Source organism: Candoia aspera, chromosome 7 (assembly GCF_035149785.1).
Source record: "Candoia aspera isolate rCanAsp1 chromosome 7, rCanAsp1.hap2, whole genome shotgun sequence".
In the NCBI taxonomy this organism is placed as follows: Eukaryota; Metazoa; Chordata; class Lepidosauria; order Squamata; family Boidae; genus Candoia; species Candoia aspera.
In genome coordinates this window covers 66,198,608-66,223,824 of record NC_086159.1, presented here as the reverse complement: position 1 = coordinate 66,223,824, position 25,217 = coordinate 66,198,608, and the positions used below count along the sequence as shown (strand labels likewise).

The 25,217-nt window shown below is 38.8% G+C and overlaps 1 protein-coding gene across 1 annotated transcript in view; it reads left to right on the top strand.

Moving 5' to 3' along the window:
• Nucleotides 1-25,217, top strand: part of TBC1D22A (TBC1 domain family member 22A) — a 173,782-nt gene that overhangs the window by 21,007 nt on the left and 127,558 nt on the right. The window contains exons 5-8 of the mRNA XM_063307950.1: nucleotides 7,306-7,376; nucleotides 13,246-13,374; nucleotides 15,605-15,667; nucleotides 17,690-17,804. Of these exons, the coding sequence (XP_063164020.1) occupies nucleotides 7,306-7,376; nucleotides 13,246-13,374; nucleotides 15,605-15,667; nucleotides 17,690-17,804 (378 nt within the window). The remainder of the gene's footprint in view (nucleotides 1-7,305; nucleotides 7,377-13,245; nucleotides 13,375-15,604; nucleotides 15,668-17,689; nucleotides 17,805-25,217) is intronic.

The following is a 25,217-nucleotide window of genomic DNA, read 5'->3' as shown; positions in this document are numbered from 1 at the left end:
TCCTGGACTCACAGCTCCTGCTCAAAGAGCAGGTGGCAGCTGTGGCCAGGGAAGCCTTTGCTCAACTTTGTGTTGTGCACCAACTACACCCTGGATCAGGAGTCCCTCCGGTCAGTCACTCATGCCCTGGTCATCTCCCATATAGACTATTGTAATGTGCTCTACATAGGGCTACCCTTGAAGAGCATCCGGAAACTACAGCTGGTCCAGAATGTGGCCACGAGAGCTGTATTAGGAGTCCCAAAGTCGGCCCATATAACACCTCTGCTACTTGAGCTGCATTGGGTGCCAGTTTGCTTCCGGGTCCAATTCAAGGTGTTGGTTATCACCTTTAAAGCCCTACATGGCATGGACCAGGCTACCTGAGGGACTGCCTCACCCCCATCACATCGACCTGTCCTACACGGTTAGGCAGAGAGGGCATGTTACGGACCCTGTCCATGAGAGAGTGTCGATTGGCAGGGTCCAGGAGGAGGGCCTTCTCAGCCATATTTCCAGTCCTTTGGAGTAAGCTACTCCCAGAGATAAGACAAGCCCCCACTCCACTGGCCTTCCAGAAGGGCTTCAAAACGTGGCTGTGCCACCTTGCTTGGGGTGGCATGGGGATAGTTCATCATGGGGGTGGCTGGTGCCCTGATGCAGCCTCAGGAAATTTTAACAAGACTGCAATTTTGCCATCTTGTGTTTATATATTATATTTTATATTTAATATTTTAGAGTTTTTATTATATTTGTAGATTTATATTTTTATAATGTATTTTCTAACTGATACTCAAGTGTTATTGTTTTATATCTTTTGTAAACCACCCAGAGTCATTTTGAGATGGGAGGTATAAAAATACAATACATACATACATACATACATACATACATACATACATACATAAATTTTTTCAACTGTTCAGTTCTGTAAGAGGCCGTTTCCTTAGCAAGGTCCTATTTTGATGTTCCCAAAAGGGTGAAATTCAGACAGTCATTTAAGTCTTTAAGTGCATCTTCCAGTATGTTCACATTTTGTAGCAGCAGCATCTGCAATTACTTGCATCCTTCCCATTCCTTTGTTTTATTCTCTTTTTATTTGAATCTAGTAAAAACTGTGTTAAGTGTTCAGTTTCTTGCAGATTGCAGTATCAGAGTAGTATAATCTTATCAGTAGAGTTCAGCTGCCTTTGCAGTGGTTTCTTTCTTGTCCTTTGATACTGGTTAAAGTTCTTGGGTACTTATTAAATGTGACAAGTCTAAATGGGAAAAGGGCAGAAGCAAAAGAAAACATGCAATTCTTTGCTTGTCATATCTCTGCCTCTTCCCCCCACCCCCAATACCTCTCTCTTTAAAAAAGAAAACAGTGTGGTGTTGACATGGAGGCTTTTAGTTAAAATAACTGGAACTTATTACTTAGGTGCCTGGGTATTTGAACTACAGGTAGTCCTCGTTTAGTGACTGCCTCATTTAGTGACCATTTGCAGTTACAACAGTAATGGAAAAGTAACTTTGAGGCCAATGTTCGCATTTGTGACCTTTGCAGGTCTGTAAAGCAAAGGAAAGCTGACATAAGATCATAAGCACAGTTGTGGGTTCACTTAGTGACTGCTACACTTAATGACTGAGTTCTTCTTCCTAGCATTTTCCTGCTATCATGGGGCCTGCTTTTCAGATCCTGAAACACCACTTTGCCTGATCGTCCGCATCCTCAGGGCACTCCTTAATGACCAAGTTGCTGGTCCCAATTGTTGCTAAATGAGGACTATTTATCTGCAGGCAGCTAGGAAAAGAGATACTGCCACCAGTATTTTTTTTTTCCTCTAGGAACAAAATGAACAATTCCATACTGCTCAAGTGTCCTTGCTGAAGGGAGAACACCTCTTGAATCTGCACATTCTCCTCTGAGTCCTTCACTGAGATTTGTTTCTCCCCATCGATGTTGTTTTCATCCTAGATCTGCTTAAATGAGTCAGAAGTACTTCATCTTAACACTTTGAAATATAATAGACATATTTAGTTGCAGATATCCCTATGGAGTAGGGACAAGTATGAAAGCCAGTTCCTTCAAAGACAATATGTACTCTCTGATGCTAAATGTGGTTGAAACTGGCTGCCTGAGCTGGATGCAATCTTTCAAAAAGATTTTTACCGAGTTTCTTTTAATTACAATTAAAAACAAACGTAAATACAATTTAAACAGAATGAAATGTATTTGTAATACAATGATTATCTAACAGGCCACCTATTATTAATTTGTCCAACAAAAGATAGAAATCTCTTTTAACATGAAGGAAAAAAAATAAGGAAAAAGTATTTCAATGTTACATTACTACAACACAGATACACTAATTGTATTTATATAAAAACTACTGCCACTCAGATTTTAAACAAGTTAAACCTTTGGCCACATGGAATCGTATGGTCCAGTCTTCACTTTTTGCTGATAAGAGAGCCAGTTCAAAGGTTGAGAATTGGATGAAGCCTATCTGGCCTCTTGTCTTTTTTCCAAGTGATCTTGTGCTACAGTCAATATTAGAAAGTGAATACTGCTTCTTGGACATTATTCTGGAATGTGCAGCTAAGGGATAAATAATTCAAATAATTCTCATGTACAAAAGAAAATCATTTTGAACTATTTTCTTTTAGTTGCCTTTGAAATTTTCATTTACCTTATTTGAAGCATCTTAGGGTGGAAGTATTTGCTTCTGTATGCTATTGGCAAAACATTCAGTAAGGAAATGACACGTTGAAGAATTTCACCAGTCTTTGGCAAAATTGTGAAAGCTTCTGTCTTATAGTTTCCATTTTATGGCAGGATTTAAGATACTGCTGAATGCAGTGAACAGGATTGTTCTTTAAAAAATTGTTGAGTTGTAAATGCTTGCTGAGGCATAACTAGTGTGCATCACTAGTATCCTCCTTATTGTCGGTGTAATGATTTACTTGTTTATACATTTAGTTTACTGGATTTGTAATGGATCCAGAATGAATCCTAGAAGTATATAGAGAACCATGGTCTCTTCTCTGAACTGCCCTATGTTCTCAATTTTAATATCTGTTGTATAACTATATACAGTAGAAATGCTGGCTTATTTGAGAGAAATCTGCAAAAGAAGAATGTAACTTAGTGATGTTGTTATTTTTGATGTTTGTGCTTTTACTGATACCATCTCTCCATCTGCAATGCACAGCTTATGTGTAAATGTTTCAAATGGAATGTAACAGAGAAATTAAATATTTGCATTAAAAATCCCTGATGCAGCCTTTCTTCCCTCCCATCCAAACAGAATGCATACGTATCAACAGATTATATCAGGTCAACAATGCATATTCATAAATGCTCTGTAATGGCCAGGAAGAACAGTTGGACAACACAGCAATCACTTGCATTTAGGGAGCATTTCAGCAAATACTTGAATTAAAAAAAGGTTTAAAGCCAGCTTCTTTTCTTGGTCTCTCTGCGTTGTGAGAATGCAATGCAGAGGTACAGGAAGGTTGGTTGGAAAACCATTGCAAAGTTGTTCATCCAGTTGGTTGCATAGTTAGGTGAGCTTTAGGTAATTTTGAGTTTGCTGTTATCTAGGGTACGAGAAAGTGCACACTTCATGTGCACTCTAATTCAGTGGTGATACAACGTAGAGCTTCATAAAACTCTTCTTCAGCCATCTTTTCCATTTTTAATCATTGCTTGACACTGTGGGCATATCATACTGAAGGCAAACATGCTATGCTAGTGCTTTTACACTTGTGACCAGCTTCCTACAGATGTGTCCATTAGTAGATTCCTGATTATGTGCAGGAAGATGTTATTTCCACCCTGCAAGTAACATTTAACCTTTGTTACCAGGAGGAAGGAAAAAGGAACAGTTCTCCTTGATCTACCCATTTCCTCCAGGCAGTGATATATTTCAATAAGGCTAGGTTTATGAAGCAAGATAAAGGTGTTACTTTTTAGCTTTCTCTGTCCTATAAACATTTTTGCACATGTTTAATTCATTTCTTATACATTTGTGCTTGGTGGATTAGCACATACCATGCCCTTGTTTATATGGGTATGTTCTTGCATTTAAAGTTTGATGGCATCCCTTACCTTTTTCTGCCTATGCAAATTAACAATCTGGCCCAGCCTTACTTTGCTGAAGAAGCAATGTAATAAGGTTGGGCTGAAAGTAAAACACAAAAAACTCTGAATACTAATCCATTCTAGCACCTCCTTTGAATTGCAGCCATCTGCCCCGAGCCACCCATATCCAGTCAGATCTTTATTCATCAGAAAGGTGAGCCACTTCCTAATTTTAATACAAGATGGCTTCCCGCCTTATTGTTTAAATATGCTTTAGACTCTCTCTTAGAGCTTCATTTTCTTGGTTTGTAGCAAAATATGTAGTATGATTGTCAGCTATAGCCAACAAAATCAGTGATGACCTGTAAATTTTATTTAGATTCCTGAACTCTCTTTGCCTGCTGGCCTTCTTAAAAACCATTATTGGGAAATAAGTTCATGTCTGCATCAAAGGTAACATGTGGTATAATATAGTCTAATTCCAGTGTGCCATAGACTTCAAAATTATAGCCGACAACCTAATTAGAGTTAATCAGGCTAATTAGGTTATAGCCAATAAGCTAAATTGGCATTTGGGGTGTCTCAGAAAATATTGTGACTAAAAAGATATAAATTAATATACATTTAATTTAAAAGCAACAACCCGGCAATGAATGGATTCTTTGTGAAATACCTGGAGAAAGGAGGAATTGACCTAGTATATTGAATGGGTGACTTGTTGGAATACAGCCTAGAAATTTGACTTATGACTTTGAATCTGTGAAAGCAAGTTGAATTTCCATGATGATTCTGAAGGCTACTGGATCTAATGCTAAACTTTAGAATAGGGAAATGCTCCAGCAAATGAGGGGTGTATTTCAATTCAGATGGTGCCTCATAAAATTAAGTTTCAGAACAGTTTTATCTTCCTTCCTGGAATAGAGAACTTGGAAGCAAGCTGTAAACATTTATTTCCCTGATATAAAACTTGCAAACAACCTTTGAATCATAGACCTGTAGACTTGGAAAGGGTCGTTAAGGTAATCAAGTCCAGTTCTCTACTCACTGAAGATATCCAGTTAAGGCTTCCTTAACAGTTGAGTCTGTATCCTGCATTTGAACACATCCAGTGAATGGGACCCACCAGTTCTCTGGTTGATTGCTTCTACTCCTAAACTATTATTGTTGGGAAGTATGTGGAGATGAAAGATGCTGAGGTCTTCTGAAGTAACTCCTGTAAAGGAAATTATTGGAGAATGTAACTGAAGAAATTTATATTCATTTAGATCTTATGGAAAACTTGAGCTGCATGTAAATGTTTTCTCCAATATTCAAAACACCAGTATAAAACTGGTGTCTTTGTGGGCAGATTGGTAAAGCAGTGGAATCCAAGAGAGCTATAGATGAAAGAGTCATCATAATATTCTGGAATATTCTTTTCATCTGAATTTGTAGCAGCAAAAACTAAAACGTAACAATTTTTTTTTCATAGCTTTAAATTAGATGAACTTTATTATTGATGGCAGTAACTAATGTATGGCTTGTGGGAAATAAGAGTAGAACATTTATCTTTGAAGAAAAATGGCAACAGAAATCTTTTCAGGAACACAGTTTTGGTATGTATCCCAAACTGGTATCGAGTCCCCCGATGGGAGGAGATGGGCGGGCACAAATTGAACAAACAAACAAACAAACATACAAATAGCACTAATATAATGGCTCTCAGAATGTATCAACTGCTGAAATGGCAAGGCAAGCAATGTTTATGGATGAATTTGATTATGAAAATTATCTACAAATACGATTTTATTCACTTATAAGTCTTCTATGTAGATGACAAATAATATTTAAAATTAATTTTATTATGATAAACTAAGAAAATATACAGATATATAAGTTATATGAACAGATGATGATGATGATGATTATATTTTTATCCTGCCTTTTTATATATAACTCAAGGCAGCAAACATACTTAACACTCCTGTCTCCTATTTTCCTCACAACAACAACCCTGTGAGGTAGGTTGGGCTGAGAGTGACTGGCCCAAGGTTACCCAGCCGGCTTTCATGCCTAAGGCAGGACTAGAACTCACAGGCTCCTGGTTTCTGGGCTAGCACCTTCACTACTACACCAAACTGGCCTTCATTTAGCTCTCTCAATTTAAATGTAAATTCCAAATGTATTAATAATAATAAAAAAGAGAAATAAAGGAAAAAAATGACCTTGAAAATTGTCCTAAACAAAACAAGTCCCCTTAATTTGATCATATTACTTGAAAGTCTTCTTCCTTGTCTCTTTGTTGGGGGAAAAAAAACCCCAAACTCAAATATTGACAAAAATATACAAATGAACAATCTGTTGCTACAATTCAAATATAGATTTCTTCCCCCAATGTTCTATGATAATTCTTTTAAAAAGCTCCCAGTGCCTGAGAAATCCTTAATTCTTGGTGTCTTAAAAGACTGCAAATACTGGGAATATAATCAAGAGGAGCTATGTTTCTTTAACACACAGTGATCTGTCCAGAGTAATATTAACAATCCTATTGATATTAGTCCAAAATGTGGCATTAATGGGGCAAGAATGAACCATATGAACTTTTTAGAACATTATTTGCAGTATCCAGTTTTGTTGTTATTGCTGTATTAACCTCTGTGCATGATCAAAATAAACTAATTTCATGTTGGGACATTTAAACACTTTATTCTAGAGGTGATGTAAAAAAATATCAACTTTGTTCAAAAAAGGATTACTAATTTAGAAACCAAATTCCTCTCAAAACTCCAATCATTAGATAACTTCAGAAGCAGTGTTAGTATCTGGGCCAAACAGACTGAATAACAAATTAAGTTGAATAAACTGCGAAGAAAAAGTTTTACATCATCTTCAGAACCAAGTTGATCCAAAGTAATAATGCTGTGAGAAGTCAGGTTTACCCCCAAACTGGTTTACTGTAGATGCTAACTTTAAAGCAGGATTTATTCCATAATACAAGTTTTTTGTGGTTAAAAAGATCAAAATTATATCCGCAACCCAATATTTTTGAATTGTTAAGCGCAGGCATTGAAATTGATCCCCATGCAAACAAAGAACTCAAAGAAATTCTTGATTTACATTTCAACAACCTTTTAAAAGTAGGCACAAGAAATCATGTGTAAGAACCAGAGCTGATGCATAATATTCTAAGTAAACTTTTTAAGGAATTACCTTAACCCAAATGTATTTTCATGCAATTTTCTTAATGAAGTTTGCTGTTTTTCTTTTGGTGGGGCGAGTAGAAGAATTGCGGAAGCTGAGTTGGTCAGGGATTCCAAAACCTGTACGGCCAATTACATGGAAGCTCCTGTCAGTAAGTACTTCAGGATTTTGTGATGATGATGTTGTTTCTGTTGCCATGTATGATTTTGCTTGAGTCACACCTGCTCAGTAGCATTACAGAACAGTGTGACCAAAAGAACATGGTTGTTTTTCAGTTTCAAGCTTCGTTTGCCATTAAAGAATAGAGTAGTAAATAATGACAAGTGCTTCCCCCCCCCACTTTCTAAGTATTCTGTGATATTAAATAAAAGTGTAGTTTTATATCTGTTTGTTTAATTACAAAGTCTGCTTCTTGAAATTGGTGTTTAGCTAATATTGTTTTCTTCCCTTCCTGAATATATGGTTTGTGCTCAAGAGAACAAGGATATGTCTTCCTCAGTAAATTTTTATGCTAGATTAACATTTCAGGTTATACATCTAGAATTTTTCAGAAAGAAGACTGAAATTAATTCTGTATGTGTATGTATGTATGCATATTTTTTTTTCCCCAAGAGGGATAAATCTTAGGGGAATGTGAAGACTTTACTTAAGAAGAGCTCTGGTTTTCAGTATTTATAATATTGTGACTTACATATAAGTCCTGACGAATTTCTGGGCTTCCTGCATTCTGATCCAAATTTCACATGCAGCTTTTAACAGCGAATATTAAATAAGCAATATTTTGCGATTAAAATTAAGCACACACTTTTTTTAAAAAAGTATGTTGATATTTCATCATGAAATTCAGACTGAATAATTAACTGGTATTGTTGGTTGAGAAGAAACCTGGGAGAAGCTATGTGTCCCATTGATTCTGAGCATTTTGATTTAAAAGGAAATAGTTTTAGGAGGCAAAATGGAAGAGTTAACAGATTACATATGTTTTGTTATTTCTAGTGCTTACTTGAAACCTTAATATTGTGTAGTGTGTCTAAAATCAAAGTAATAAATCTAATAATAAAATATTTATTTATTATGTACCTTTACCAAGATGTACAGAACAAAAGAAAAAATACAATAATTACAAAATCCCATCCAAGAAAATTAATTCACAATGTAGCAATCAATTAAAAAATCAATATTTTTAACTAAAATTAATGAAACACAATAACAAGATATTATTTAAAGGCTCAGCCTGTGATATTGCAGAGCACATATATATCTGTAATTAATATAAAATTAATACTGATCTGAAAACTATTGGTCTTACTGAGAGTAGAGTAAATTAACCAATTCATGCACTAATGTACTAGTCAAAGAAAAAGGGTTTTAAACACATTTTGAAAGCCATCAGACTTTCATAGAGGTAAAGGAGAGAGTTGATTCTAGAGTTATAGGGCCAAATCCCTGAAAGCTGGGAGCCTGGAGACCATGCTTTAGAACCCTCCCTAGAGAAATGTAAGGGATGACTACAGTGGAAGAGAGAAATAAGGGCAGACTGATAGGAAGGTTTTGTGACTAGAGGGTTCTAAATATAAGCACCAGCAATGTGATCCAAGCTATTGTTTGTATACAGAACCAGCGAGGCACCTTCTGGTATAACAAACATGAAATAACTTGGAAGGTCCAGAACAACCCAAACGGTACCAGAGGATCAGAGGATGGCAATAAGAATCAGGAAGACCCTTTCGGAAACTATTGCAGTAATCTAAGGATGAAACTCCATCCTCAAATTCTACAAATATTCATCAAATGAAAATTTTCAACTCTTGCTATAAGATTGTGAAGGAGGGTAGACCTGGCCTCAGGAATGTGGGGAGAGAATGAGCAAATGGTTAAGGGGATTACCCAGTCCTGAGAAAGAAACTCAAAATAATCCTACCTTGATTTTGTTTGGTGTAGAGAAACTGACAGATTTTCAAAATTCTGTTCTTCTACCCTACAACAATAAAGAGCATTCCTGGAACCCCTGCTGTGCCTATTCCCTGACTTTGCCTACTTCGAAAGGATGACAAAGATCAGTAAACAGGCACAAAGTCAGTTGATCATCAGTCAGGATCCTAAGAGGCAGAGGAACCTGGGACAATCTGGCAATTACAGCAACAAATGGGGTGGAGGAGAGAAATGCGTGAGGGAATGGGAAGGATGATCAGGCCAAAAACCAACAGTCATTGTCTTACCCATATTGAACTTGAGCAAAGGACAGGACATCTCAAGGCAAAACTGTAAATGAGACATATTTGACCATGTATCTTCATCAAGAATCACAAAAGACTGATAGAATATTGTCAGTGAAACAGTGGTATTGAAACCCTTGCTCATGAATTTGGTGTATTCAAGGGAAGGGTGTAAAGGATAAAGGCAGATCTAGGACTGATCTCTGACACCTGCCATAAGGGAAAACCCCTGGAGCTGTAATCCATTTTGCAAAAGAACAAGAAGATAGAAAAGACTTGAATCAATAAAGTTCTCCATTAGTGATGCCCAGGGACCATAACTTAGGAGCAGTATCTAGTCCAAAAGAATCAGCCTAATGTAAGAAGTTGGGACTTGGTCACCAAAGAACATTTAGAACTCGAGAAAGTGCTGCTTCAGTTGAATTTCACAAAATTCTGATTGATATGGATCGAGAAGGCCATGGGAAGAGAAGTAGAAATCACTTGTGAGAAGGCAAGTCTCACAAGAACTTTGGATTAAAAAAAGGAAGTAGAGACACAGTTCAGTAATTTGATCATGAAGAGGGATCCAGGGAAGTTTCTTCCCCCAACAAGAGACAAAGTCATGCTTAAAAGAGTTTGGGAAACTCCAACTGGATAATGAAATCTGAATGTCTCATGCAGTGTCCAGATGTACAGATGGGTTCCTTGTTTGTAACAATAAACAAGGCTACTGTGTTTTTTGGAACTAGAAGACGACACAGTGATTCACATTTGATGTATGTATTTGTAGTTGCAAAAATAAAAGTTGGCTTGAGAACAGGATATTGAACCTGTCTCAAAAAGAGGATGCCTGTGTTAATCTTAAAAACTGAGTAAGAGAAGACACCTCTGTGCTAAGGGAAATATTGATATCCCTTGGACAGTTAGATTTACTATTTCTAATATTAAATTGTTTTTTAATGATACTAATAATATGCTACAGAAATGCAAACTGTTGACAAGAAGTGAAGTCTAGAATTTAATATTTAACCTTACATAAATCTATGCGACAGGATATTAAACGTCAGATTTCATCTAAAGTCATAATGTAAGCTAATATAGTGTAAAAATACCTGGGAAATATTGTGTCTCTATGTATGTATGTGCACGCTTTTAACAAAAAATGCTTAGCTGGTGCTGGAAAGTAGAAGCTGTGCAGATGCCACTCTTCCAGGTAATTATTCTAACTGCCAGGGAGGTGTAAAAGATCAGATAATGGTTTTTACACCCTGTTTTGTAAATAAAGATTAAATAACAGCTTTTCTGATTTGCCATAATGATAATGGAGCTTAACTTCCCCTGGACAATTCAGTAGGTATAAGGAGTGAACTGAATAACCAGAAAGTTGATTCCTCCCGCCCCCCAGTGCAGATCTTAATAGATGGCATCTAACTTTTTCCTGAGGGGTTTGAAGTCAGCTTTCCTAAAATTAGGATACATATTTAACTATTGTATGCTTAGTTTTAATATCCCTCACTGTTACACATTTTAATATGTGCGGCGTAGTTGTTAAGTGTTGGATTAGCATTGGGGATATCCAGGTTCAAGTGCCCCATCAGCCACAGAAGCTCACCGGGTGACTTTAGCCCCCCCCCCTTTTTTTTTTGAATCCAGCCAAGCTGGTAACCATCACCACATCGCATGGTGGCAAATTCCAAAGTTAATTACATGTTGTATAGAAGAAACTTCCTTTTGTCCGTCCTGATTCTTCCAGGATTCTAGTATTTTGATTCTAGTATTTTGAGAAGAGGAAAATAACTTCTCCTTGTCCATTTTATCCACACCAGGCATAATTTTGTACACCTCAATCATATCCCTTATTGTTCGCCTCCTTTCTAGACTATAAAAGTTCCCAAATGGCACAACCTCTCTTTATAGGAGAGTTGCTCCAACCCTCCTCTTAACCTTCTTTAGCTCTGCTAAATCCTTTTTAAGGTGCAGCAACCAGGATTGCATACAATATATTATTGTGCTCCTGCAGAAATATTACTTACGTTTCTCAATATTTCTCACCTTGCCCAGATGCTCAAAACAATGCTTCCATTTTTAAGTACATGGATTTCCACATAGATGTATGCATTCTTTCCATATAATGCCCCCCCCCCCCCATTTCTGTTGAATCAGTTCATTTTGAAAAAAATACACAGGTATTCCTCGCTTAACAACCACAATTGGGACTGGCAACTATGTCGCTAAGCAATGTGGCTATTAAGTGAGGTATCATGTGACTGTGACAATTTATGACCTCACTTCTGCCACAGTTGTTAAGTGAATCTCCTGTGGTCATTAAGCAAGACATCATGTGACCATGACTTGTGATTTACTGCCAGCTTTTCCATTGACTCTGCTTGTCAGAAGGCGGCTGTGAATGCTTGTCAGAAGGCAGCTGTGAAGCACACAAATGGGGATCATGTGACTGCGGGGCACTACAACAGTCGTAAACCCTTGCCTGTTGTGAAGCGCCTGAATCTCAATCACATGACCACGGGGATGCTGCAATGGCCATAAGTACGAGAACTGGTTGTAGAGTTACTGTTACAGTGCCATTGTCACTCTGAACGGTGACTAGACAGAGCAGTCATTAAGTAAGGTTTACCCGTGTTTGAATTTAGACTCTCATCTACCTACTCTCAGTAATTGTATGTACCATTCCTTATTAGGATTCCAGGTTCATTTACCGACACATTATGGCTATTACCTCCTTTGTTCCTTATTCTTTAATCTTAGTTTATAGACATAGAGAGAAAATAGGAAATAAATGTTTATGAATTCTATGAAAATAATGGAGTTCCATATAGGGATGTTCTCTTCTTTCATGCTGAAAATAAATTGGGGAATAAAGTAAATGAAATCTTACTTGTTTTCAATTATTTTGCACTGAGTGCACTGTCTTTTTCACATGAATATATTAACAACTATAAGATTGTAAGCTAAAGATGAGTCAGGCTATGTTCTTTTCTTATGCATCAGGGATTGGCAATATGATGCCTGTTATACTCTTTATGGTTAATTTCAGGACATCATCTAAATTTGTATGTTTTCAGAGTAATGATTCTGAAAAATTGTATATCCTTGCAGTCTCATGAGGTTTCAGAGATTTAAAATGATTTCTTCTTTAATGATGTTGCCTGTGTCATTATGCAAAATCACATAAGGGTGTCTGGAAAGTTGCCAACCCCTGGTGTACATTCATGCTGAACTGATTTGCAAGGGAAGGGTATCTTAGCTTATTTTAAAGTTTTAAAGACCAGATTTTCCTGTTTTAGAAAATTCTAATTTAAAACAAACATGCCTACTTATTTAAGAAAAAGTCTGTGGATTATGAGTCTAAGAATGGGTATTTAAAATGAACAATAGTTAGAAACAATTCACAGAAGGGACAGCAGTGAAAGGTATGCATTTTAGAAAGCTCTTTTGTTCATATATTTTTTTAATATATGCAGCTTTTTAATTTGATGAATTTAAATTTAATTAGATGAAGTTTCTGTCTATCTATTTGAAATTTGGCAGGTCTTACCCCTTTGAGTTAGAGAATATTTTCTACCAAAAATACTAAAATAAAAGTATAAGTAGCACAGTGTAGTCTGGGTCTCCATTGAAACCATTGGCAAAATGGTAGAATGAAATGCTGCTCAAATTTTTAAAAGAGGTAAAAAACCCAAATTTACTTGGCTATCTTTGCTGATTGAAACTAGTTTGAGGATACCTGATATAACAGTGCTGATTCTTTCCTTGAATTAATTATTAGCAACTTGTCTACTGTTTATTCCTCTCCATTTCTAGGGTTATCTTCCTGCAAATATAGATAGGCGAGAAGGCACTTTGCAAAGAAAACGGAAAGAATACTTTGCTTTTGTTGAACAGTATTACGATTCAAGAAATGAAGAAGCTCATCAGGATACATACAGACAGGTAAAGGAATTGTTAAAATGACTCCACTAAGGGCAACTTCAGAAGTGTGTTTTGTGAAGTTTGTTGTCTAGCAAGAATATCCCTGTTGTTTTAATACCATGCCAAGCTGAATGGACATGTGAACTGCACATGTTGAATGGATTCATCTGACCATCTTAGGCTGTGAGGTCCCAGCTCTTGGCCCTGGTTTTCAGAGCCCCAGCTCCCTTTACAAACAACTACAACTTTTTGAGAAAGGGGATGTTTGTTTTTTTAAAAATATACTTAGTTAAGAATATATAATTAAAAGGTTTACATAATTAAAATAATAAAATATATTATAAAAAATAAAGTTTGCCTATGCAGTTATGGAATGTAGCCTTCAACATACTTCACGTAGTCCAATATGGTCCTTGATCTAATGCAACCATATAAAGGTACAAACCATTTACATCGTTCATTTAAGTACTACATCCTTCTATTCCTAATATATACATTTTCAATTTCTTCAGTCTTCAGGTCCTTCCTTTTGGAAAAGAACTCTTGGGGATCATACCTTTTCTCCTTGGCTATAAAATCCTGGCATTTGGTATAATACGAGGATGTGCCATTGTTTCTGATGTCAGTGATTGGGGAAGGATTTGATCTTGTAGGACTTTTATTAGACCTGCTTTAGCCCACTGATTTTTCTTTTCCCCCTCTCTTTTTTCAGCTTGTCGCTAACCTTAGAAATAAATATAACTCATGGGATAAGACGGTGATTGGGTTTTGGTATTTTTCTGTTCTGTTATGTGATTTGGGATCAGTCTTCCAGTTGATTCTAGTCCTTCTCTATGTTGTTTTCTTTTAATTCTCTTAATTGCAAACCACCCAGAGTCATTGTAGAGTTTGGCAGCCACAAAATTGAATTAAATGAAAAAAAGAAATCAGTAATTTCCAGATCTTCTACCTTCAGAGAATATTTTTCTTGGTGACTTTTAGCTGGGGAATCTCTCCGTATATCAGAAAACGTATCCAACATTTCATAAAATACATATGTGGTTTACACAGAGCATGAGCCAAGCAAGCCAGGCCTCCCCTATTAACAAATCTAATAAATAAATTTAACTCATACAGCATTCTTGTTCTCTTTCTGTTCATTCCTGAAGAAGATAAATAATGGTAAGCTGTCTTTCAGGAAAGCCTGAAGATCGGTCCTCCTGTCACATATTCTCCATGAATGCCCCTAGAATATTCTTTGGAAATATCTCAGTTAGATCAAAGCTGGGATACTTTGTCATTACCTTCAGAGAGTTGCTGAAGTTCAGGTTCTGATGTTCCCTCATCCCTGAACTTACCCAGGAGCTTGCTGGAGCTATGGGATTGTAGTCTAGCAGCATTTAGAGGTTATAAGGTTCACCAGTGCGAGATGGGCAGCTATATACATTGAACGAATGAATGAATGAATGAATGAAAATTCCCCACTCTAAATTTGGATGAATGTCTTACAGACTTGAATGTCTGTAATTTCTTTTCTGAGGGGATTCTTCTCTTCTGGAGAGCTAATACATTTTTGTGAAACATTGAAGAATATCTTCTTAGCTAGAGGTTGCTATGTAACTCATCTGCATAAGTTCTTTTTGGTGTCTTATTGTTTGTCTTCGTTTTGAGGGTGTTTGTGGAACTGATGGCTTTTATTTTATTAATTAACTGATTAGAGAAAAAAAATCAAGGATGTCATGAGTTTAATGTGGTTCAGGGATTATTAAATAGTATAAAATAACAGATAATACCATGCTTTGTACCTGCAAAAGCATTTGGCATGCATAGCATGTTTAAACAGAAAATAACATGTAAGCTACCACTCATAATACTGAAATAATTATAAATATCTATTATAAAGAGGGCCAGTTTGGTGTAGTGGTTAAGGCATCAGGCTAGAAACCAGGAGACTGTGAGTTCTAGTCCCCCTTTGGGCACGAAGCCAGCTGGGTGTCCTCGGGGCAGTCTCTTTCTCTCAACCCTAGGAAGGAGGCAATGGCAAACCACTTCCGAAAAGCCTTGCCAAGAAAACTGCAGGGACCTGTCCAAGCAGTCTCTGAGAATTGGACATGAGTGTGTGTGTGTGTGTGTGTAAATAAAATAAAAGATACGGCTTTTAAAAAGCTAAAGGTGAGGTAATTTTTGAAAAGTGGAAACCTGCACTTTCACCTTTGATTTGAATCTGCTTGTGGATTTTGAAGGTTTCTGAATGTAAATGCTTCTCTTACAGATTCACATAGATATTCCTCGCATGAGTCCAGAAGCTTTAATTCTTCAATCCAAAGTAACAGAGGCAAGTGTGACCCTAAGATTCTCCAACTGTGTTTGGTATATAATAAGTTAGAATATACTTATCTTGGATATGATATGTCAAAAATGGTCTTTTCTTTGTAAGCAGTGCTTGCTGGGTGTGTATGGTTTGCTAGTATTAATTCTTGTATTGTTTAGCTGATTATGTGGAGGGCTTCAAAGTGGGTACCAAGCATGCAGCTCTGCACACTAATAAAGTGGGCCTCAGATTGTGCTGAGAGGCGCGCTTTCATTCAAGCGGCTATGAAGTTGCTGTGTCATCTCACCTATTCTTGAATCTTATCAGGCTAGTCCTATGGTATATTCATGAGGATCCGAACTAAGTGACTAAGTTGTAGTTGTATAACCTCAGACAAGAGTGTGTGTGTCTCTGGAAACCCAGATGCACGTCTCATGAAACAGAACTCTTAACTTCATTTTCACCCCACCTTTCAGAATCCTAGAAAAAGACTTTGTAAAGTTAATTTGGAGAGAAAAATATTATTTCTTCTCATCCTAATAGTCCCATTACTGAAGATGTGTTCAACATAAAAAGATTCAGAATCTCTAAAAAGGACTTGGAGCAAGATGCATGGATAGGATGAAAAGGTTAGAAAAGTAATGTGTGAATGAGCCTATGAGCTTATTCCTCTCCCCAGGACAAAATATGTGGCTTAAACATGCTACTTCTTCCTCTTTCCCTCATTGCTCCCCCCCCCCCCCGTTTTTTTTGGATCATTCATCTTTTTTCAAAATTGCTTGATTAGCAGGGCAATCAGACTATGTAAACTCCATTTTTCAACTACCTCTGAAGTTCTCTAAAGTATACTAAGCGTTTCCTTAGCTCAGTCTACTACATCGCTATAATGATATTCACAAGAAATGGATAATCTCAGATTATGGGGCAGGGAAGAAATTCTGCAATTACACAGTAAGCTTTACAGAGAAATAAGCCATTCTACTCTGTCTTGACATTAATCCTATATTGTAAAATCTTTAGAGCCTTGATGTTAATCCTACAACATAATGATCACTACATAAAGTCCATACCACGATAATTAAAGACTGATAAGTATACATGAAGGGGAGAGAGCACGGTCTTCCCAGAACATCTAGGCACAAAGAACTGAAGTCTTTCATCTATAGCCACCCTCATTTTGAAATATTCTTCTATAACTGGGCATATCAGAGTGTATTTCAGCTACAAAGATCATTTACAGCTCTGATAAAGGATTATTAATATATATTTGGATATATGAATATGCTTTCATGGACACTGATTTTTTTAAAAAAAATTCTTCAAGCTATTTACTTCTTATTGCTTTATATTTGTTATTTTAACAGTCTCTGAAAAAGTCTGGAATAACTGATCTTACTGCTTTTATCTCTTTCTTCAAATTCAGCAAATATTTATATATGGAATCTCCATAAAAGTATATAGTGGCTAATTCAGTTTTGTAAGCTGAAGGCTATACACCATATGTCAACACTATTTTAATTCTGTTATAAATGTTGTTATTTTCCAAGAACTAGGCATGGTTCTTATATGTTTTGTTGTAATGTGACAGCATCTTTAATATCTTGGTACTAACTTGGTTTTCTGAATATGCATCAAGGCCTCATAAAGGTTCACTGAGATTCCTTATCCATCATCTACCTGTTTATTTTCTTTTTTTATTTAATGTTATATTTATACCCTACCTTTATGTTTATATAAACTTTCAAGGTGGCTTCTAATAATTGCAACCTTTAAAATATAACAGAAAAATCAATATTATTAAAATCAAAATTAAATCCACTATCATTAAAATCAGTTCACACTTAAAAATTGGTGAAAGAGGCACATTTTTTTGCCTTTCTTCTGAATACTCAAAATGTGGTAGCCAAATGTATCTTCTTAGAGGTGCTTTCCATAGCCTGAGAGCCTCATAGGAAGAACTGTATTCCATATAGCCAGTAGTTGAATTTTGGACATACGTTTTTTCTGCTATACTTACATTTTTGTTCCTGATATTTCTTCCCCTAGATTTTTGAAAGAATTCTGTTTATCTGGGCAATACGTCATCCAGCCAGCGGATATGTTCAGGGCATTAATGATCTTGTGACTCCTTTCCTTGTTGTCTTCACTAGCGAATATACAGGTAAAAAATCATGTTACTCTATACATTGCTTTAGTCTGATATTTTAAGATTATTGTCTTGTGTTTCTTAAAATTTAGGTTTATAAAAATGTACAGTGTATGCAGAATAATACATCAGTTCAATTTTTTAAAGGTGTTTTGAAATTGTTTGATGGGGTGGTAAGGCTTTTTTTTTTAATGTAAGAATAACATTGCATAGATTCTAACATCCAAACTCACTATGTCATTAACTCTTCCTGCTCAACTCTTCTTCATCGTTTACCTCAGTTTGCTTTATATGCCTCATCAACAATTTAGCTTGATTTTGTTTGATAAAGGACAGATTACCCTTGGATGCATGAAAATCTGTCCATTTACTGATTTCATCTTCTGTTTCAGCTCATAGCAAGTGCTCCCCCCACAAACTCAGCAGCTAATGAGAATTATTGCTGCTTGTTCCCCTAATAATCTCTTAAGTAGGAAAGGGGGCTACTCTAGAGAGTGTTTACAGTTTTCTGCCTTTTACTCCCTGATTTGACAGATAATGAAAATGATCTTAATGAGCCCAGAACAGTAGGGTCTGTGCTGGTGTACTTTAGAGTTGTTAATTGAAATAACTTTAAATGAGATGTGATTAGAGGATTGATATTCCATGTTAAATAGACCATTTAATTAATATAGTAAATATGTTGGTCTTAAGTACTTTACCACCAATTTACACTGCAAATCCTTAGCGAGTTGTCTGTGTTTTCTGAAATTTTCTCTCTACAGATGAGAGAGTAACTGTCTAATGGCCAGTTGTAATTGGTCATAGGACCAGTGAAAGGTTGTCACCGAGCCACCTTTAGAATTGGAAGTTACTGTTGTGTTACTCTAATAGAGAGATTCTTATTGTAATACTTGATTATATAACCACCTTTTCTGTTAATTATCTTCTGTTTTTTATGCCTTGCCATAAGTTCTGCAGGCTAGAAACAATAATAGATGTTCTGGGTAGCTCAGTGGAGAACAAAGTGGATCTAGTAGTTTTGGCTGACTAAACTAATGGCACTAATTACTGAGTGCTAAATTGAAAGCTAGAAGGAAGACTGGAACTCGGTCTGATGTTTCTTCGTTTCATGATTGGGAAATCCAAATCAGCTACTTTTGGAACTTCTTGCATTGTATATTTGAAATAAATAAAGATAATAGCAGTGACCTATGTACAGTATTCTGTCAGGGCAGGACTGCATGCAGTCTACTTTTGAAGGGAAGACTGCTGAATTATGCTACATTTCCTGAAACCGATTCTCCAAATACAGTTCTGCTTCACTAAGTGTTAATGTGAAGTAGCTCTGCTGTAAATTCAGTGCTTTTTTAATTTCAACCCTCTCCTAAGACTGCCATTGCATTTCAAAATTGTCACGTGGAGAGCTATTTGTGGAGCAGTCTGTATTGTTCTGTTTCAATTAGCCATCATTTTGAAGAACTTCATGTTTGGAGGGAGCGCTAATCAAAACTTGCTGGAATAGGAACTTGGGTAGGGTGTCAGGTTAATTGGGTTCTTCCTCTTGTTGTGAAAATTGTTAATTTTAGAGGGCAAGCAGTTTTCCTGGTATGGCAGGGCCTAATTGACACTAGTTTAAATAATTGTGAAGAATCCTTCAAGTACAGCTTGAGATTATTGATTGCATTGCGTATTTTAATAGAAGGGAACACATTCTTTTCTAGCAATGATTTTTATTTCTGTATTTCAATTTAATATTTGATTTGTTATAGACAAATAAGGCTAAGCATTTTCTGTTAAATTCTAATTGGTTTTAATTAAAATGTTATTGTAAGGGAGCAGAATGTGCATTGGCTGCGGTGTTGAGTTTGAAAAGAGGAAACTGAGGGTCAGATTTCTGCTTAGTAATAAACGTCAGTGTGGAACTTTCAACAAGCTTCAAATACTGTAACAATTTCTCAGCTTAACCTATTTAAAATGCAGTAGTTACTTTGAAAAAAAAGTGTTGTTTTCATATCTTTGGGAGAGGATAGAAAAGGAGGTAAGAATCATTACAAATTAAGGGTGTGTAAAGTCTTTTAAATGTTGTAATGCTTGGACTATGAAATACTTTCAAGTCCCAAACAGTTATTTCAAGTTCATAATGGGTTGCTCTAATGCTGTTGTGACTTTTCCAGAAGTGAAGCACATCCATATTAAAAAATAATTGTTTTTACAAAGAATGAACATATCCATAAATGTATGAATTGGATCCCAGAATCCAAGATGGTGGCCGGGAGCTGATGCCGGTTGCCAGGCTAAGGGCGTTGCCTGTCAGACCTCCTCCTCACCCCCTCCTTACCAGATGGTGGTCTCGGAGGGATGCCTCGGGGTGTCCTGGCCCTCTTGGTTAATGCGTCGGGAGCTGGAGGAGCTGGACGGAGCCCCCTGGTGGCAGCTAAGCGGCATGGTGAACCTTTAGGGCGGCCTAGTCTCTCATAAGCCCCTAGCCCAGTGGCTGAATGCTGCGGTGAGCCAGGTGGACCGGCAAACTCCCCAGATCAAAGAGCTAAGCAGGCTGGCAAGCCCTCTGGAGCAAGGAGCCAAGCACCATGGTGGATAGGAGTGGCCTGGCGGGGGGTGACCAGTGAGCCCTTCAAAATAACAGACGTAGAAGCTGGATGGAGTCTCCCGGAGCGCGGCCCACAACAGAGCAGCAGGCCCAGCAATCCCTATGAGTCCACAGCCTTGCAGCTGAGAGCCGCAACAAGCCAAGTGGGCCAACGAGCCCTTGAAGTGAGGACCCGAGTGGGCCGGGGAGCCCCCCGGAGCGAGGGGCCGAGCACCACGGCAGCAGGGAGCAACCTGACAGTGGGTGGCTGGCAAACCCCCGAGGCAGCGGGATGTGGGCAGAGCCCCCTGGAGCAAGTGAGCAGTTTGCTGCATTAAGAGGGCAGCACAGTGAGCTCCTGGAGTGGCCTAACGGCCCAGCAGCAAGCCCCCTGGGACTGCAAGCCCCTGGAGTGGCCCAGCAATGAGTGGTGAGCCAAGCGTGGTAGATGGTGGTGCTCCAGAATAATCAAACAGCGCGAGGAGCCCCTGGAGAGGCTGGAGGAGAGACCTGGGCTGCAGCAAGTGGCTGGGCAAGAACTGGGCAACAGGGAGCAGTGTGGCGAGCAGCACGAGTGGTGGGGGATCGGGTGGTGAGGATCTGACTGCCCCCTCCAGAGGTGTGCCAGGGTCCTTCAATGTGATGAGTGGGGTACTCCCTCCCTGATGTGAGAGACAGGGCAGGAGCCTGAGAGTAGATGTGGTGTGTATGTGTGGACCCTTCCTCCTTGAGTGAGAGTCGGGGGAGGGAAAGTGGGTGCGGTGCCCCCTGCCAGCTAGTAAGAGAAGCCGGTGAAGGGGGCGCAGTAGGTGTGGGAGTGAAGGTTGGGTTCCCACAGTGCTAAGAGTGAGAGCTGAAGTGCTGGGGAACTCTCCACCACCCCGTGGTTGCTTGGTGTATGCCTGTTGATGTATGGTTGGATGGAGGACCCGTAACCAGGGAATCCAGAGGGCTGGGGTTGGGGGGAATTGTAAATGGGAGCTCTGGGGGATTGAGGACAGGCTACTCCATTCAGGTGGCGATGGAGCAGGGTTGTCATGGCGGGAGTTAGAGGGCGGGCCATCTTTGGGGAAGATGCCCCTGGTGTTAGATACCGGTAGTGTGTTCCAGCCCTGGGTCCATAACATGCTCTCTCTGCCTGACCAGGTGGGATGGGTTGATGTAACAGGGGTGAGGCGGTCCCTCAGGTAACCTGGATCCATGTCATGTAGGGCTTTAAAGGTGATAACCAACACCTTGAATTGGACCTGGAAACAAACCAGCACCCAATGCAGCTCACGCAGCAACGGTGTTATATGTGCCCTTCTAGGGGCTCCTAAAACTGCTTGCACAGCCGCATTTTGTAGCTTCCAGATACTCTTCAAGGGTAGCCCCGTGCAGAGTGCATTGCAGTAGTCTATGCAGGAGATGACCAGGCATGAGTGACCATTCGGAAGGACTCCAGATTCAGGAAAGGATGTAGCTGGTGCACAACACAAATATTTATTTTCTAATTTATTTTACAAATTTATTCACTGCCCATCTCACCCCTATGGGTGACCTGTACTCAATTTATGAGGGCTCAGGTCTTACTACTTAGTGTCTACTTATAATACAGGTAATCCTTGACTTATGACCATTTGTTTAACAATGTCTGGAGTTACAGCGACCTTGGAATGGGTGCTTTATGGCCTGTAAAGCACTTCTGAGCGTTGCAGAATGTCACACCATCCCCCCATGGTCACATGATCGCATTTCAGGTGCCTGGCAACTGGCTCACATTTATAGCGTCCTGTGGTCACTTGATCGTGTTTTGTGACTTTTTTGCTGTTTGCTGGCAAAAAACACCCATTGGGGAAGCTGGATTTGCTTAACGACTGCAGTGATTTGCTTAATGACTGCCATAAAAATGGTTGTAAAATTGGGTCCAGTCACTTGGTGACTTGACTTGTGACTGCAACAACTTAAGATGGAAATTCTGGTCCCAATTGTGGTTGTAAGTCAAGGACTACCTGTAAGATTGTAAATTTGAAATATTTAGAACATTCAGCTAAGTCCTGCACATGTCTATAGATTTAGGTATTTCTTAAACCATTTTGCATGGGTCCAAATTAGCTGTATTACCATCAAGTTGTTAAACTTCCTATTAGCATACTGAACTCTTTCAAAATCCAGTATTTATTTGATTGCTTCAAGAATGGAAATTAAAATTAAATGAAATTCACAGGAAAATCTGTCAGAGTAATTTTGTTGCTTCAGCTGGTGCAGAATGCAGCTGCCTGGGTTGTAAATAGTGTCGGCTACTTGGCTCATGTAACACCACTGCTTCGGGAGCTGCATTGGTTGCCGGTGTGTTTCCGGGTGCAGTTCAAAGTGCTGGTTGTCACCTTTAAAGCCCTTCATGGCTTGGGACCGGTTTACCTGAGGCACCATCTTTTCCCAGTTGTTTCTACCCGTCCATTCTGGTCCTGGGCATGCTCTGGGTCCCATCAGCCAAGCAATGTTGTCTGGCGGGGACCAGGAGATGGGCCTTTTCTGCTGTGGTGCCTGCCCTCTGGAACTTCCTCCCTCCTGAGATTGGGATGGCCCTGACCTTTTTGGCTTTTTGGAAGGCCTTGAAGACCTGGCTTTGTGCCCAGGCCTGGGGCCCCAAATGTGTGAATGGACCCGTTTCATGGTTGGGCTAACACCAACGGCTTTTAAGATCTCTCGGCTGTATTTAGATTTATATTTAATTTTTTGGTATTGTTTTTATTGTTTGACTGTTCTGGTTGTCATTAGCTGCCCAGAGTCACTGGTCTGAGATGGGCAGCTATATAAATTGAATAAATAACTAAATAAATCTATTAAGTTTTATTAAACTGTGTATTGTTTGCATTTAACTTGTATATCTTTGATTTCTACTTTTCATGAATCAAGTTTTTTTCATTAATTTTCTTAAAAACTCCTTATAAGAATAAAAATTAATTAGAAGACAGGACACCCTGGAGAAGATGCTGATGCTAGGGAGAGTGGAAGGCAAAAGGAAGAGGAGCCGACCATGGGCAAGATGGATAGATGATATTCTAGAGGTGACGGACTCGTCCCTGGGGGAGCTGGGAGTGTTGACGACCGACAGGAAGCTCTGGCGTGGGCTTGTCCATGAAGTCACGAAGAGTCGGAAGCGGCTAAACGAATAAACAACAAAAAAGAATAAAAAATGTCCCAAACTTGTAAATGCAGTTCAGACTGCTTAAACACAACTATGTAGACAATCTAAATAAAGGAAACTAACAAGCTGAGATAAATGTGAAAGAGGAATAGAGTACCACTGAAAAACAGAGGGAGAAGAATGAACAAAAAGAAACAATATATTTAATTTTTTACAGTACAAAACTAATACAGCTTTATGCCCACCAGTACAACTCAGTTTTTAGGCAATAAATTAAACCTTGACTACAGAGAATCTTAATGCACAGTTTTTCCTTTTTGTTGATAAAGAATGATTGAAAGGCTGAGAATTGACAAATTTTGTTAACTTGTCATTTAGAGGTTGGTATATACATTTCCTTCCATAATTGCCTTTTGTTTTTTGAGCAGTCCAGGCATGATTTATCAAGAGTTCTTTGTAAAGAGGCAAATTCCAAATTTGGGGGCCATAGTTTAACAACACATTGATATTTTTAAACCTTAATTTCCTCCCAGGAACCTGTTTCATCAGAGTAATGATGGCTAACTGAAAAAGAACAACCAGAGGACATGACTGAAGTAAATGCACTAATGTACCTTCACATTTATTACATCTCCAACATAGAAAGGACAACAGCCATGTTCTAAAAATTTCACTGGACAATCTAGTAAACCTGAAAAAGAACTTTATTAAAAATTAATTTTTTTTGAAAAAATAATAAATCTATTTAATATTTCTTAAAAGTCAATATGGCACACATATAGATAACTGCCTTAAGTGTTGGAAAAGCCACCAAATTGCTACAGGTAGTCCTTGCTTAACGTCTATTCGTTCAGCGACCATTCAAAGTTACAGTGGTGCTTAAAAAATGGAGTTACAACCATTCCTCAACTTGTGACTGTCGCAGTGCCCCCACGGTCACATGACAAACATTTGGGCCTGCCAACATTTACGACCCCCTGCCACTGCCGCCCCCTGGGTCTGCCCCAGCTGACCTTTTTGTCCTCCTCCTCAGCATGATTGTTGTGTTCTTGCTGCACTGTGGCGGCTTGGGCTTCATACTGCGGCACTGGCCACGGTGTGGCAACAGGGCTTTGTGCTGCAGCACAGCAACAGGGCTTTGTGGTGCTGGGACGGCTGACTGTGCTGCAGCAACGGGGCTTTGTGGCATGGCACAGCAATGGGGCTTTGTGCCGCAACACAGCAACAGGGCTTCATGGCATGGCAACGGGATGGCTTGCTGCGGCGCAGCACTTGAGGTGGCACTTCTCCGTGGTGGTGGCACTGCCACTACTGCCGAGGAGTGCCACTGTGCAGACGGGTCAAAAGGGTAGAGTTGGGGGGGAGATAGTTGGGTAGGAGGAGTTGAAGAGGAGGCAGTCCCTTACCTTGGAAGAACCAAGGCTTGGGGCTTGGAGGGACCAAGCCAGGAATGGCTTGGATCGGGGTGGGTCCTCGTCTAATGACTGCATGGGATTCGCTTAACGATAACCACAGGGACTGCCAGAACTGCTGTTGCTAAGCAGGGTGGTCAGTGTGATCTCACTTAGTGATGGAGGTCCTGGTCCCAATTGTGGTCATTAAGTGAGGACTACCTATACTATACTTTGAAGCAAGTACTTGCCAGGCTTTCAATGGTACCGCATAGTAACTCTCCAGTCCAACCCATAATGGTAGACATTCAATATCTTTCTTATTCTGATGCATGACT